General features: G+C 37.7%; 1 protein-coding gene across 2 annotated transcripts in view; it reads left to right on the forward strand.

The window, feature by feature from the left end:
• The window catches only part of mlxip (MLX interacting protein), a 118,831-nt gene extending 107,039 nt beyond the window's left edge, over window positions 1-11,792 (forward strand). Inside the window, exon 17 of one of the 2 annotated variants that reach the window (XM_088000054.1) lies at window positions 1,243-11,792. In XM_088000054.1, coding sequence (XP_087856180.1) covers window positions 1,243-1,364 — 122 coding nt within the window. In that variant the 3' untranslated portion in view covers window positions 1,365-11,792. The remainder of the gene's footprint in view (window positions 1-1,242) is intronic. The other variant, XM_043715758.2, reaches the window with a different exon arrangement.
• Window positions 11,793-17,376: the final 5,584 nt, after the last annotated feature.

Consider the following 17,376-nt stretch of genomic DNA (forward strand, 5'->3'; position numbering starts at 1 on the left):
GGAATAAAAGCTTTTATTCCTGATGAAGGGCTTTTGCCCGAAACGTCGATTTTGTCTGTCCTCGGATGCTGCCTGAATTGCTGTGCTCTTCCAGCACCACTGATCCAGAATCTGGTTTCCAGCATCTGCAGTCATTGTTTTTACCTAGCAACCCAGTCACCCAGGGTAATGCTCTGGAGACAGGGCTAATCTGTTGGGATTATCCCAAATTAATTAGTGAGTTTATAGGCTCACTAATACATCATTATTCAAGACATAAGAATCTAAACGTAACAAAGGTGATGCACACAATTGTTGTAGGGTTTTATTCTTAATATAGATTGCAAACATCAAGTTGGAATAGTATATAGTGTAAGTTAATGGAATGCATCAAAGACAATTTCCTAGAATGATAGGTCATCAAACCAACCATGCAACATGCTATTTACTCTTCTTTAATGAGGTTTAATCAGTAAACTCTTAGTAGGAAATCGCCTGGGAAAGAATGATCATAGGTTTAGGATGATAGGGGAAAGATATAAAAGAGACCTAAGGGGCAACTTTTTCACGCAGTGGGTAGTACGTTTATGGAATGAGCTGCCAGAGGAAGTGGTGGAGGCTGGTACAATTGCAACATTTAAAAGGCCTTTGGATGGGTATATGAATAGGAAGGGTTGGGAGGGATTTGGGCCAGGTGCTGGCTGGTGGGACTAGATTGGGTTGGGATATCTGGTCAGCATGGACGGGTTGGACCAAAGGGTTCTTTTTCAATATAGGTTGGATTTGAAATCAAAAGAAATAACTTGAGAGGTCATCTTATCTGATTCACTCTTTATCGTATTGTGTAATATGAGCAGTACAAGAATGCTAATAACTACCCACGTCAATTAGTAAACCACAGAATTTAGATTTCGGCAGGATTGCACCAGTTTTGCTAGGGGAGATATTTCTGTTAACATCAGTGTGTTTTTGTTAAAATATGAACAGATTGGTGTGATTATGAGAATGACTGTTACTTTCTGCTTCAGTAGGTTGTATGCCTCCAAAGTGGCACAGCAATTTATACAATGAGGGATGTTGTCAGAATGTGTGGTTTTTCTCTTTCTCCACTTTTTATCGCTGTCAACATGCCCTTTGACAGTCAATAATCTTTTTTTTCCTGCATTGGAAATCTTGAATTGAATCGATATTTTCGTATCTGATTGAACGTTATATCTTGATGAATCATCAACCTAATACCAGTTTTTTTTTTGTTTGTTTCAGTGGTACTGAGCACGCTCCGTAAACTTAGTACTACTACATCCATTTTATCAGATCCATCATTGATGCCTGAACAAGCAACGCAAGCAGTAAACCGGATCAGTAACATCAGTGGAGATTCATAGCATCAACTTGTGTTGCAGTGGCATTTCCGATGACATGAGAGTCTCATGGTTGGAGATAACCGTCCTGGTATAAAAGCATAAGTAATATGCTATTTTCCCTCTTTCTGTCTGTGACTTTTGCACTTTAAAGAAAATGGAAAGCTGTGATCTGGATATTTGAGCAACCTAAACTGAATGGCTGGGTCTTAAATGTTTGTCCTTCAGTAAGCCTTCTGATTTTAAGGGTAAACCCAATAATTAACACCAAATGATTAGTTTGAAAGTTATGGCAACCTGTATCTATGAATATCAGTGTCTGGATGCCATGTCTCTAGTTTGATGCATTTCAGTTCATTTTTGGCTCAAGTAGTACTTGTTCATTTCTGCTGTACTAGCAGCATCAATACAGTGCACAACCCCATAATGTTAACCCAGGGATGGGAAGAGAGCAGATTGATGGTATTAAGATTGTTGCTAATGTATGCACGCTCCTTTTTGCATTATTCTTTGTGAAGCATGAGCATTTATTATTTACTCAAGGTATTTCCTTTGCTCCAAAATTTCTGTTTGCTTCCCAAGTTTGGAGTACAATTATTTAGTTTATCTTCAAACCTGAAAGGTACATTTCCTCTCAGTTGATTTTGTTTTTTTTTAAAGAAACTAGCATGTTTACCAGGACACATCTTCCAAAAGAAAAATCAGAAGGTTTATCCCGAGTAATTCAACATTCTTGATCAGTGCATTTCTTTGAACAAGAAAATAGTTAAACTCAGGTACACATAAGCTGCAAGCTCTGTGCACAGCAATAAAACATTGTTGTTGGTGGCTTATGAAAGCCTAAGTTATACAGTCTGTATGTTTTGTAAATTGCTATTAAATCAAAATGTAATGAATTTAACGCGAGTCACCTTAAAGGAAATATGTTTTTGAATATTTACGATAATCTTTCTTCAACTCTAATGCCTCAATACAACCCTTTGATTACTCCTCCAACTCCTTCCTGAGGAAACTGCAGACTTTGTTAAAAGAACCAAAGAAAATACTTAAGTGGTGGAAAAGCAAGTGTTTTTGCATTTAAGCTATGTTCTGGTTCACCAGTGAACAGGTATAAATAATGTTAAACAGATAATGTGTTACTAGTAGAAAGGTGCTCATTTTTCTCACATCAGTGCATAGAATCCCCTTCATTGTGTTATTGGAAAAAAAAGCCAAATCCATTCATTAGAAAAGTTTGAATGTTCCTTGAGGAAAATAAAATCTTCATTTTAAAGAATAAGTTATGTTTTTGTAATGATGTGGCAGAAACCTTAATTGTGATGTGGTTATATTGGATTAGACATTGGAAACAAAGTGGTGGTTACATGCTCAAACTAGATTATGTATGCAATTTTGTGCAAAATCTGAAACTTGATTGGTGTACATAATTGTTTTAGGGTTTCTGATCTTATCTACACATTTTCTATTTAGAACCATGATGTATTAAAGCTTCATTTATATTTTATTAAATAAACTAGAAGCCAATTCTTATTTTCGACTTTCATTTTGGTGGTCATCTGATTAAGACCATGTAAACATACAGTGGGGCAGTGTACACAAACAAATTTCTTGCTTTTCAAAAAAAAAAGCTTCCCTGTGCACTCCAGATGGTTTGTATAAATAAATGTACCAAGTGCAAAATTAAAGCCATAATCAGATCAGCCATGCTCTTATTGAAAGGTGAAAGCAGACTGAAAAGACTGAATGAACTACTCCTGCACCTATTGTTGCTTATTGTGGCATTGAGTTCATAGATCAGGAAGATCTCCGAGGTTGCAGAAGTGACAGATAACTAACTAATTAGTACATTAGCCACAGTAGGCATTAGAAATCACGGGTTAGGAACATGCCTAAATGCCATCATTATATAGTGAGTAGGTTGAGTAAGGATCAGAATCGTTTGGTTCTGATGTTACCACTGGCATTCTGCGAGTAACAAAGTCTGAGGCCCATACTTGGATAAAGTGCCAAAGAGTTAACAGCACCTGAGGAACTCGATCAAGTGCCTTTTAGAGGAAATGAGAATATTAAATTTGGTCATGAAATGTGGTACAGTGCTAGCTGATGAACTGAACATTATTTAAACTTGGTTTCCTGTGCTATTTAAAAAAATTCAATTTGGTCTATTTCATCTGTACTGGATATTGAAAGAGTTATGCAATTAGATCCACTCCCCTACTCTTTCCATTTATCCCTACAATATTTCCCTTTCCAGTCCTGTTCCACTTTCTTTTAAAATGTGCTATTTAAATCTGTTTCCAACCTTTCAGTAGTACATCACAGTTTGCTCTGTAAAAAGATCAACTTCACGTGCTGCTGGTTCTTTTGCTAATTGCATTATATGTTTGTGTCCTAGTTACCAATAGAGCTGCTATTGTAAACTTTTTTCTTTATTTACTGTATCAAAACCCTTTATGGTTTTGAAAATGACTGTCAACTTTCCCTTAAGACTGTCAACTTTCCCTTAACCTTGTAGAGCAGTCAGTAATTACTGCCATTTATATATACATCTTTGGAATGTAGTAAAATGACTGAGGATGCCAAATGTAATGGAGCATTACCAAACAGTAGGTTACATAAGGAAATATTTAGATATATTAAAAGGAGACAAATAGTAGAATTGAGAGAAAATTCTAGAGGGAGCCAAAATTATGGCTTCCAATTATGCAGTAACAAAAATCCATGATTTGCAAACGACTAGAATTGGAAGAGCACCACCACATAGCCCTAATATCTGTTCTCTCCATTTAACCAAATACAGGTAGACAACCCTTTATCCGAAATCTGAAAAGCTCCAAAATCTGAAAGTTTCGTTGTGAAGTTTTTTTCTCATGAACAAGGTTGTTTGGCGAGCAAACAGTTAACCCAACTCCACACCCACTCGATGCATGTCACTCAAATGCGACGTTAGTGGGGGGGGGCCTTGGCCTGGCACTGGCAGGCCTCAATTCAGTTTCAGGGCCATTTTGCTCAGTGTGTCTGCTGTTTGGTAAGATTTTTTAAAAATTCACCATCAAACTGTCACCTTTTCTGAAATTCAAAAAATTCTGAATTCCGAAAACCAGTTGGTCCCAAGCATTTTGGATAAAGGATTGTGCACCTGTACTTTCAGTCCCTGTTTAATTCTGATAGATTTTCTCTGCATCCTGTCCAAGACTTTGATGTCTTTCCCAATATATGGCATTGGACATAATATCATTGTAGACCCTCGTAAACATTTCGCACTTCGAAAAAAAAATACTGTAGATACTGTAAATCAGAGATTAAGAACAAAAAATGTTGGCAGTATTCAACAGATTGTGTAGAACCTGTGGGAAAGAAGAAAATTTAACCACCTGGGTCAATGTTTTCCATTTTGGGAAGAAGTCATTAAAGGTGTTGCCAGTTTTAAGCAAGTAATGATCGAGAAGATGTGGAGGAAAAAGCAAAAGGCACGGTCCTGTGATGGGAAAAGGCAAGAGAGATTAAATAACTAGATGGAAGGATAAATGGAGGTGGTAATCGGATAGAGAAACAAAATGTGAGTCCGGAGGAAGTATAAATGGGCATGACAAAATCATTACCTTATTCTGCTGTCCAAAAAATAGGCAGTGACTATAATCCAAAATTGTTGAACCAAAGGTTCATGTACTTTGCACCATCATTCCTGTTGTCATTTATTCTCTCTTGCCTTCCATTCAATCACAGGCCTTCCCTTCTATTTTACCTCCCTCCCCCATCTCTCTTGCTTAAAACCTGCACCTACCTATTTCTACAGATTTTCTTTTCACAGATACTGCTTGACTAACGCAATATTTCCAGCTTTTTCTTTTTATTCTTTGCTTTTGTGTTCTTTACCGCTATTTGTAAAGACAGTGATTTTTCATGTCGTTCCAAATGGTCTCAACTTCCGCAGCCACCTTCAAAGATATGTGTACCTACATCCAGTCTGGCCCTTTTGCTCCGGTACCCATTGTTCAGTTTAGTTATTGCCTCTGCGCACTTTTCCCACCATTACTTACTTCATTGCACTAAATTTAATCTGCCATGTGTCTGCCCATTTCATCAGTCTGTCAATATCCTCTTTAAGTCCTACTACCCTCTTTGTTGTCTGCATTTCCGAGTTTCATGTCCTCGTCTTGTACACCCAAGTCCAAGTTATTACTAGTCCCAACACTGACTCCACTCCACACTTTCTTCTGGTCCAGAAAAAAACCTGCGTACCACTGCTTTCATGTAAGTACTGCCCCTTCTAAGGATGACTTTTTCAAAAAACTTTCATAGATTTATCAGTGGAGGCAGAAGCCACAAAACTGCAGCCTTTAGAAAATTCATCGAATTCTATAATATTCAACAAACAAGCTTGTCATAAATTGAAGGTGACTGTTGGTGATGTGAGTATTTGTTTCATTAGTATAAGTAAGTGACATTTCTATCAAAGCTACTGTAATACTTTATGAAGAAAGCACCTTTAAGGAAAACAAAATGTCTTGCTCTTTATGGCAGATTCCAGCCATTCTCCTACTCTGGAAAAGAACCCGTCAGAAATCATATATACAGAAGTTGAAACATCCCACTTTGGTGTTAAATTAGATGTTCTTATGAGTTTAAGTGCCTGCCATCTGTTTTTACATCTGTACAAGACTTCTAAAATTAAATTATGGTGTTACATAGACTGTTGTTACAGCAAAGAAACGTCAGTATTTCTATTCCAACACTCCTGATATCCAACCCTGCCCTGTATTCTCAGTACCAATGGAATGTAGGACTGAACAATAATGGGAATGGATTGCTGCTTGTTAATTAGGTTCAAATAAGTTGGTTGGGAAGGAGGTAGGGATATGTAATATTACATTTAGTAAATTAAGTTGGTATTAAATAAAAGATTGGAGTTTGGTTTCCTACTTCACCATCTGTCTTCAGGATGGAGTAACATGGTTTGTCAGAAACTAAGGAAATTTTGATTTGGTTAGAAAATTGTAATCGGAGTTACGTTCGTGAAAAAAGGGCTGAAAGCATATATGAATTGTAAGAACATGATTACCCACCGATGTTCTCTGAATGACTACAAGATATGGTCAGACTTCAAAAGTCTGTCTTTCAGAATGTATTGTGGACTTTAACAGATAGTAAAACAGAATGTGCAAATTCAATTTGGAGATTGTTGATTTAATATTTGCATTTAAATTGTTGGATTGTGCTAAAATCTCTCACACAGGTTCCTGGTCTTAACTGTTGCTTTTTAAATAAAAATCTGTGGATGCAGTCATTTCTAGCAGCTCTGATGATGCAAAAGGGACTTTCTGCAATGTCCACAAAGGATGATTGTGACGTTTGGAGATCAGTCAGATATGAGGCATAAGTGTCAGTACATCAGAAGTGGTACAAGTAAAAGGACTAGAAACAAAGATGTTTTCTTTCTTTTTTTAAAACTGACCTGTCAGACAATGGAATTGGAGTAGCAGTATCAGATTCATAATCTCCAGGAATACCCAGGATTCAGTTAACAGGTACTGAAGGTGTGACTCAAAACATCATTGTGGAATGGAATACCAAAAACAGAATAGCAGAGTTTTCGAAGTAAAACATGACACACCAACTTTGGAAGTTGAGATGATGGTGATCAGTCTGAAGGAATTGCTCTTCAGAGGAAGTTTTAGCCCAGTAAATAGTGTATTAGTTGCAGAACTATTGTGCTGTGTTAGATAGTGTTACGCTGTTGGATGGAACATATTGATTAAACATGCTTAGGATTGAAGTAAAGGCAAAGATTATGAAAGTTCTATTTGTTTCAGTTTCGGAGATGACAAAACATTGAAGTCACTGAAAAGGATAATTATTTCAGAAAACATTGCTGAAGTTAGCCATTGTATGAGTAGGGATGTATTCTACAGTAAGTTACCTTACTGCTGAGCAAGGCTTGCCTGAAAAAAATAGGTGAAAGTGGACATAGCAGATGCTGGAGACAGGAAGATCGATGTTTTGGGAAAAAGCCCTTCATCAGGAATGATGATGAAGGGCTTTTACCTGAAACATTGATTTTCCTGCTCCTCGGATGCTGCCTGACCTGCTGTGCTTTTTCTAGCACCAGACCCTTGCCTGAAAAAATCTCAAGTGAAACCAAAATATGGAACACGATAAAACAATTTTTTTGGCGAATCAGTAAATCTGGGACTTATCCAATCTGGGCTTTATTGCATCTCTGAAACACAGCCTGATATTTCTAATCAGAATTTTAGATCAACGTTAATAGCGTCAGGTTATTAAAAAGTTGCAAGAAAAATCAAGTTGATTTAAAGTTACACACACCATTTATTCATCCTTGTTAGAGTCAAACTCCTGCTTAAGGATGTGAATGTGATTGAAAGTGAGTGTTGCAAGCTTGTTGAAGAAGTTAATGAAAAATGTAACTTCTAAAGAATATCTGAAGGCACAGCAATTTTCCATTGCGAGTCTTTGGTTCTCACACATATTAATGAAATAGAAGCCATGGATTTAAAGATGTTGGACAAAAACATTAATATTTTATGTTTTGAAGGTGTCGCAGGTTGATCTGCTCTATTCACAGTAATGCGTGGTCAATACAAAAGGGAGATATAATCCTGGTAAAATGAATTGGGACTTTATTGGAAACATTGTCTAAGTTTCTGACTGTCGAAGGGGACAATTTAGTAATGGTAAGAGACATACACAAATATCAAACTTCTGATCTTTCAACAGTGAACTCTGAAAGAAATCAGATAATGGTCAGGGAGATACACCAATGTACTTTAGCTGATGAACTAAATGGCAAGTTAAGAACTGCTTTGATGTTGACAGTCCATGTGGAATATTTGTGTCACATGCTGACAGCTGTTGTCCTCATCAATTGATCTGTGAGAGGAGTCCCAAAATAACTTCTATATTGCTAGAAAGAAGAGATGACAATCAGTTCATCTTTCCTGTGCGCTTGAATACTTTACATGCAGGAGGAAGGATACGCAGCAAAGTGAAAGTCTTTGAGAAGGTTTGTGAGCTGTAAAGCATCTTACAAGGCTGTCCAAGATAAACTTTAATCCTGGAGATTTTGTATACTTAAGAGGGTCATAGAGAGTGGAAAGATGCAGTGAAAGTGGAAGGGTGTGGTTTCTGAAAGTGATTCTTCAATGTGGTAGTCAAATTATTAAGGTGCATTTCATCCTGGTTAACAAGGCTGATTACAAACAGCCATAAATCTGAGCAATTAATAGAAAGCAATGGTTAGGTAGTAATTACACATGCCTATTTTACAGTTATGAGGAACAGTTCAGTAGATCAGGGTCCAGATTACATTAGACAGAATGATGCAGATACACAAAACTGGACCGTCATGTGCAACTATTCAGACTGGATACTTGAGGAATGTACATACCTGAATGGAAAGTTGCAGCGATTGTAGCAAGAGAAAGCTATCGGCAAGTTCATATACTGGCTAAATATGCTAGAAGATGGATAAGAGGTAAGATCAATGGATTGGCAAAATGTGGTGAAACAATGGAAAGCAAGAAACCGGGTACAAATTCTCAAAGTGGAACCAGAATGACTTACATAAGGAAACTATTGTGTAATGGCATTATAGAGGGAGAGTGCCTCTAGTGTATGTTCAGAAAGCCATAGAAGGGTAAATAGAGATTGTAGCTTGACTAGAATAGAACTAGAGCTACAGAACATGTGGGAATACTACTAAAACTAGAAGCTTGGACAGAGTGTTGTCAGGAGAAATGCCAGACGGGATCACAAGCCTCATCCATAGATGAATATGTATGGAAAATGTCCTTCCAAATTGGACATTTAAGATTAAAACAAGTCTGGTGGCTCAGGATTTTAAAGAGGCAGTGATCAAGATGTTCAAGGGCTCTGCACCACATCAGGAAAAGTGACCTTGAATATTTTATTAGCTATTTTTGTCATGTGTTTATGGAAAAGTATGTTGATTGACATACAGATGCACTTCTGAAAGGACAAATATTTCATAGGGAATTGTTTTTGAAATCAACTGAAGAGGTGGGAGGTATAAAATGGAAGCTGTGGAAATCACACAAATGCATTTATGGATTGAATTTAAATTTGTCTTACTAAAGCAGATCCAGCAATGTGCCACAGATAAACTTTCAGACATGTTTAATGTCAATAAATGGCAATAAGTTTCTGAGTGGTTCTGTGGTATTTGAGCAATTATTATAGCTATGTTTAAAGTCAATTTTAACATTGGAAATCAGGCTTTGGGAAACTTTATAGGTTTAGACATTAAGCAGAATAAGTTGGAATTAACCTTGAGACAACAGCCTTAAGCTTATTTGCATCTTGATAAATTCTGCTGGGTCATCACAGAAAGGTGGCTTTGTATCTAAAGAAGAAAATTGTTAGCTTGTTTGCACAGTTCAGTTGGCTGTGCAGCCAGTTTTGATGTGTTGGAACTAAGTAATATAATGAAATACACTATAATTGAGGATGTTTTAAGGGCAATTAGAAGAGTTAAAAATTAAATATGGAGAAATGCGTACTCCAGTTTCCATTATTGGGGTGCCCAAAGGACATGAAATCTCACGCTATCTTCCAGGTGATTTTTGTATATGCAGCTGAGTTTATAACTGATAGGTGAAAATAGAAAATATTATTTCTTGGTGTGGGAAAGTAAGAAAATAAAGAGTAGCTTCACTGGGAAGCACTGACTCTTGTAGAAGCAAGAGATATGGAGTTCTACTTATCAAACAGTTTAAGGGAAATACAGTACAAGGGATATTGAGAATTGCTTATCCATTGACTATTATATAGATGATCAAAAATGTATACTCAGCAAAAAGTGTGATTGATCTTATTGGTGAAAGTGAGATGCTGGAAAGAATCTCCAGATAACACTGGTGAACAGTTATTGGATTCTTCACAAAGAAATGCTGATTGAAAAGAGACTGTTGTCAGTCCTAGAAGAGGGGCATCTTTTATTATGGAATGTGTATGGAATTTGTTTTTCGGGAATATTGTTTATTTTCTATGTTTTGCTTTCAAGAAAACAGCTATGACTAAATTGAAGAGAATCTGGTAATGGTATATTCATTTTATGATTGAGTTTAAGGTTACACAGTTGAAGGGCATTAATTAAGTACCTTGAGCACATTGAGACTTCTGAGATACTGGTGTTGATTAGAGAGGATTTAAATGTAATGTAATGTTCTATAAATAAGTTTAAAATGAAGTAAAAGATTGGTGTTTGGTTTCCTACTTTAGAATGAATTAGCATCTTGCGTTTTGAGTTCTAGTTTTGGTCACTTTTACACATGAAAGCATATTCTCCAGATTTTACTCTGTTAAAACCTTCCATAATTTCAAAGACCCTTTATAAAGTCAACCCTTTGCCTTCTCTCTAAAAGAAGAAAGAGTTGCAGGCTGTTCAGCCTTTCCTGCTAGGTAAATTCTCTTCATTTTGTTGTAATGCTTGTTTTTTTTTGCACCTTCTCTGGTGGCTGTACCTGTTTTAGAATATGGAGACTAGAACTGTGCGCAGTAATTTAAGTGAAGTCTATCAAATGGATGATAAAAATTGGGCATGTTTTGCTGCTTTTCACCTCTTCTTCCTAGAAATAAACTTATGATGTATCTTTTTACCTTATCTCCACTTCTAGTGATCTGCAAACCCCAGGTCCATTTTGTTCTGTTACCCTATTTATACTCTTATTATTCAAGCAGTTCATTATCTCTTTATTCTTCCTCCCAAAATGTACCTATCCATATTCATGTCTTCATGTAAACACTGGAATGATTTTCACAAATTTATATTTAAATTGTTTCTTCTAATGGTTTGTATTAAAATATTAGGAATCTCTTGTTTTTCTACTTGTTATTGTGCACTGATTACTTTTGTGGCATTTCCCCATTTTTTTTCCAGAGCAATAAAATGAGTACTTGCCAGATGAATTAAATGAATGTTCTATTTTCCAGGAAATATGAGGCATTTGTGGTCGTACAACTGAAAACTGTGGGGTAGGAAAGAAATTTAGACTGATTGGTGTAGCCAGATCAGAGTGGATGTTAGTCCTGGATATTGAAAAGGCAAAGCAAGAAATAAAGCTGATAGACTATGGGGGATAAACAATGTGGTATAAATCCATGTGCAGAATACTTGTTATTTTATGTGCAGGTGTAAGTCTTTATGTATTTCTCCATTAGTGTACGCTGTTTAGTGTGATACATTTTCAATATCCCATGATCTTTTGCCTTACTAAGTGAGCAAAGCCTTAGAATGTATGGTTTTGGTTCAGTCAGTTAAAATGATATTAAGTATTAATTATCGCCCTTACAACTTTTAAAGAATCTTGACACGATGGCTACGAGAAGTCTTTGAATCCTTCAAACTGCTGTTCTCAACTGTATCTTGTGCAACATTGAATGTATTTTTTATAATAAATACTTTAAAGAACACTTGAGTTTCTTTGTGTCTGATTATCAGCTGTTGTGTGAGGTATCCATGTAAAGGCACAGAGTTTAGGTTAAATGAGTGATTTAACTGGTAGTTTCTGGTCATTCAATTAGCCATCCCAAATTGACTGTAGTTAATTTCCTTCATTGTTATAATAATCAGTGTCAGACATCTAATCATATGCTGGTGAAATTTTATTTTGGTTTTGTATTGGTTACATGAGTCCTGATTTCATTATCTGTTAAATTCTTCTGTGTTTGGAAATCTCATGCTAATAGTATATTTTAATGTGCGTCTTTCCCTGACTTTTGTGTACACTATTCATGAAAGGTGACCATAAGATTTAAATCCAACCCAAGATCATTAAATGGCCAAGTTCTTGACAGAAATGTTTGCAACTATCCTGAACTTTGAACCTATTTAAATGAGAATATTTCTTTTGACTTTTTTGCACTTTTAGTATGATGCAAAGTAATTTCACCTGTAACATGTTTGCAAATGTGCATTGTTTTATATGATAATACAAAGGCACATTAACGTAATGTATACATCACACTGAGTCAGGTTCGAATCAGCTTGGAATATGCCTTGGTTATGCCAATATTTAAGGTAAATTAAGGTGCACAGCAATATACGACATGCTCTGATTTAAGTGGATACCACAGAATGGCTGCAATCTGAACTGTAACTTTTCAGCCTGACATGTCTGTACAGGTTCAAATAATGATCGAGTTCTCTTTTGAAAGCCACAATTGAATCTGTCTCCAGATCCTAATTACTTGCTGCAATTAAAAAAAATTGCTGTTCATCATACTAATTTCTTTTTTCAGTCAACTTTATATCTGGGTCCTTTAGTTCTTGACTTCTCATTGATTGGTACAATTTCTTTCTGTTTACTTTGTTGAGCACTCAATTCAATTTGTGTCATCCACAAATGTTAGAACTGCATCTGCACACCCAAGACTAAGTTGTTAATATACATCATGGAGAACTATAGTCCTCATTGCAACCCCAGTATATATTTTGAGAGGAAATGTCATGGATGCTGAATAATATTACAGTTAGGATTTAAAAGGCTGAGAACTCTTAAAATAATGTTCCACAAAATAAAGGAACCTCAATATGAATATGGGGATAAAGAGCAAAGATTCTGCTTGAGAAATAATTATGTTGGAAATGCAACACTTAAACCAAAACTGCTCTTGATCTTTTTTATGTTAATCCAGCATCCTATAAGTGCCTGTCTAAAAACCCCTGACATTAGGATGATATTCAAAGAAAGAATACATTGATGAACTATTCAGGTAAACAGAGATGTTCAGAGATTGAAATGAACAAAACATTACAGATTTTGTTTTATGTTTTGTATGATAATATACCTCCACGATGTTGCTGCTTTATTATAAAGAGGGAGAAAAAGGGAAAGTTTCTCTTAATTTCCTTCTGCCCCAGTCCTACTTTGGGATATGACCAGATTGGTGTGAATTGCCTATCTGATTGCCTATAGACGCAAGTGATTGGCTGGTGACATCTTGGGACTGTATGGAGCTTTTATCACTGACATTAATGAATATACCTCTGTCTGCCTGCTACCACTTCCTGACAAGTTTTGTTCGTTTGTAAGTTCTTTGATAGTTGTTCTGTTTGAGTATTAAAAAGATTTTTAGGAACAGAACCATGTGTTTCTGCACATTAGAGCAAAGTAATTTTCTACACTCCTTAATCCACTTGGTAAGAAATTGCAGTATATTTGTGAATGAGGAATGATATAAAGACAATTAATTTGATTGGAATGGTAACAAAAAAGTAATTAGATCATGAGACTTTTTATTGTTAATTAAATTGAACAGTTAAATGTGTTACTTTGGGGCTTTACTATTAGTTTAGTTCAAGGGTACCTAACAAATGTATTTTTAGATAGGGTTTGTGTGTGGTTTCAAGTAGGTGACACAACTGAAAAGCTACATCAGATTGGGTTTCCCCAAAAACACTTTCAGGATTATATCTACATATGCAATTGACTGGAAGCTGATGAAATCGTATGATTCCTTTTGTATACAGTTAGTTGGTGATGCAGAACTTAAGCATTGTTGGAAAAAAAAAGATACTGTGGAAGCTTTTCCCTCATTAGGGCAGAATTGCAAGAACACTAAATTCCAAAGGAAACAACATTTTTTTACTGCATGATGAGAGGGTACTGATTGGATAATGGATGATCTCTAGATCATCTTCAACAGCAAGTCCCTTTTAGAGTCAGAGGTATACAGCACGGAAACAGACTGTTCGGTCCAACCTTTCCATGCCAACCAGATATCCTAACCTAATCTAGTCCCATTTGCCAGCACTTGGCCCATATCCTTCTAAATCCTTCCTATTCATATAAACATCCAGATGCCTTTTAAATGCTGCAATTGTACCAGCTTCCACCACTTCTGCTGGCATCTCATTCCATACATGCACCACCTTATGCGTTAAAAAGCTGCCCCTCAGATCCCTTTCATATCTTTCTCCTTTTGTCCTATGCCCTCTAGTTCTGGACTCCCCCACCCCAAGGAATGACTGTCTATTTATCCTTTCCATGCCCTTCATGATTTTATAAACCTCTATAAGGTCACCCCTCAGCTTCCAACACTCCAGGGAAAACAGCCCCAGCCTATTCAGCCTCTCCCTATAGCTCAAATCCTCCAACCCTGGCAACATCCTTGCAAATCTTTTCTGAACCCTTTCAAGTTTCACAACATCCTTATAGGAAGGATACCAGAATTGCATGCAATATTCCAAAAGTGGCCTAACGAATGTCCTGTACAGCTGCAACCTGACCTCCCAACTCCTGTATTCAATACTCTGACCAATAAAGGAAAACATATCAAACGCCTTCTTCACTATCCTATCTACCTGCAACACCACTTTCAAGGAGCTATAAATCTGCACTCCAGCTGTCTTTGTTCAGCAACACTCCCATTAAGCAACCTTACCATTAAGTGTATAAGTCCTGCTCTAATTTGCTTTTCCAAAATGCAGCACCTTGCATTTATCTGAATTAAACTCCATCTGCCAATTGTCAGCCCATTAGCCCATCTGGTCAAGATCCCATTGTACTCTGAGGTAACCACCTTTGTTGTCCACTACACCTCCAATTTTGGTGTCATCTGCAAACTTACTAACTGTACCTCTTATGCTCGCATCCAAATCATTTATATAAATGACGAAAAGTAGTGGACCCAGCACCGATCCTTGTGGCACTCCACTGGTCACAGGCCTCCAGTCTGAAAAACAACCCTCCACCACCACCCTCTGTCTTCTACCTTTGAGCCAGTTCTGTATCCAAATGGCTAGTTTTTCCTGTATTCTGTGAGATCTAACCTTGCTAACCAGTCTCCCATGGGGAACCTTGTCGAATTCCTTACTGAAGCCCATACAGATCACATCTACTGCTCTGCCTCATCAATCCTCTTTGTTACTTATTCAAAAAACTCAAAGCCTTGCTGACTATCCCTAATCAGTCCTTGCCTTTCCAAATACTTTAAATCCTGTGGGCGGCATGGTGGCACAGTGGTTAGCACTGCTGCCTCACAGTGCCAGAGACCCAGGTTCAATTCCCGCCTCAGGCGACTGTGTGGAGTTTGCACATTCTCCCCGTGTCTGCATGGGTTTCCTCCGGGTGCTCCGGTTTCCTCCCACAGTCCAAAGATGTGCAGGTAAGTGAATTGGCCATGCTAAATTGCCCGTAGTGTTAGGTGGAGGGGAATGGGTCTGGGTAGGTTGCGCTTCGGCGGGTCGATGTGGACTTGTTGGGCCAAAGGGCCTGTTTCCGCAGTGTAAGTGATCTGAACTTGCCCACCACCGACGTCAGGCTCACCGGTCTATAGTTTCCTGGCTTTTCGTTGCTACCTTTCTTAAACAGTGGCACCACATTAGCCAGCCTCCAGTCTTCCAGCACCTCACCTGTGACTATTGATGATACAAATATCTCAGCAAGAGGCCCAGCAATCACTTCCCCAGCATCCCACAGAGTTCTAGGGTGCACCTGATCAACTCCTGGGGATTTATCCACGTTTATGTGTTTCAAGACATCCAGCACCACCACCTCTGTAATATGGACTTTCTTTCAAGATGTTACCATCTACTTCCCCAAATTCAAAATCTTTCATGTCCTGCTCCACAGTATACGCTGATGCAAAATACTTGTTTAATATCTCCCACATCTCCTGCAGCTCCACACACAGGCTGTATTGCTGATCTTTGATGGGCCTTATTCTCTATCTCTCCACCCCTGAGGCTCCCAGCTTCATTCCTGATGAAGGGCTTTTGCCGGAATCGTCAATTTTCCTGCTCGTCGGATGCTACTTGCCTGCTGTGCTTTTCCAGCACTACACTCTTGACTCTAACCTCCAGCATCTGCAGTCCTCATTTTTGCTGGGTCTTATTTTCTCCCTCATTACCCTTTTGTATTTATAAAAAAAAAACCTTTGGAATCTCCTTAACCCTATTTGCCAAAGCTATCTCATGTCCCATTTTTATCCTCCTGATTTCCCTCTTACGTATACTCCTACTGACTTTATACTCTTCTAATGATTCGATCTCTCCTGTCTATACCTGACATATGCTTCCTTCTTTTTCTTAACAGAAACCTCAATTTCTGTAATCATCCAGCATTCCCTACACCTACCAGCCTTTCCTTTCATCCTAACAGAAGTATACTGTCTCTGGATTCTCATTATCTCATTTCTGAAGGCTTCCTATTTTCCAGCGGTCCCTTAACCTGCGAACATCTGCCCCCATTATTTTGGAAATTCTTGTCTAATACCACCAAAATTAGCCTCCCAATTTAGAACTTCAGCTTTTAGATCTGGTCTATCCTTTTCTATCACTATTTTAAAACTAATAGAATTATGGTCGCTGGCCCCAAAGTGCTCCCCCACTGACACCTCAGTCACCTGCCCTGCCTTAATTCCCAAGCGTAGGTCAAGTTTTGCACCTTCTCTAGTAGGTACATCCACACACTGAATCAGAAAATTTTCTTGAGCTCTCTTAACAAATGCCTCTCCATCTAAACCCTCAACACAAACTGGGACTGCCACAGTGTTTGGAAAATTAAAATCCCCTACCATAACCACCCTATTAATCTTACAGATAACTGAAATCTCCTTACAAATTTGTTTCTCAATTTCCCGCTGACTATTAGGGAGTCTATAATACAATCCCAATAAGGTGATCATCCCTTTCTTATTTCTCAGTTCCACCCACATAACTTCCCTGGATGTATTCCCAGGGATATCCTCCCTAAGTACAGCTGTGATGCTATCCCTTATCAAAAATGCCACTCACCCTCCTCTCTTGCCCTCTCCCTTTCTGTCCTTCCTGTAGCATTTGTATCCTTGAACATTAAGCTGCCAGTCCTGTCCATCTCTGAGCCATGTTTCTGTAATTGCTATGATATCCCAGTCCCATGTTTCTAACCATGCCCTGAGTTCATCTGCCTTCCCTTTTAGGCCTCTTGCATTGAAATAAATGCAGTTTAATTTATTAGTCCTACCTTGTTCTCTGCTTTGTTCCTGATTTCTCTGACTGTTTGACTCGCTCCTT

Source organism: Chiloscyllium plagiosum, unplaced genomic scaffold (genome assembly GCF_037043375.1).
Source record: "Chiloscyllium plagiosum isolate Xiang-an unplaced genomic scaffold, Cpla_swu_hap1 HiC_scaffold_24, whole genome shotgun sequence".
In the NCBI taxonomy this organism is placed as follows: domain Eukaryota; kingdom Metazoa; phylum Chordata; class Chondrichthyes; order Orectolobiformes; family Hemiscylliidae; genus Chiloscyllium; species Chiloscyllium plagiosum.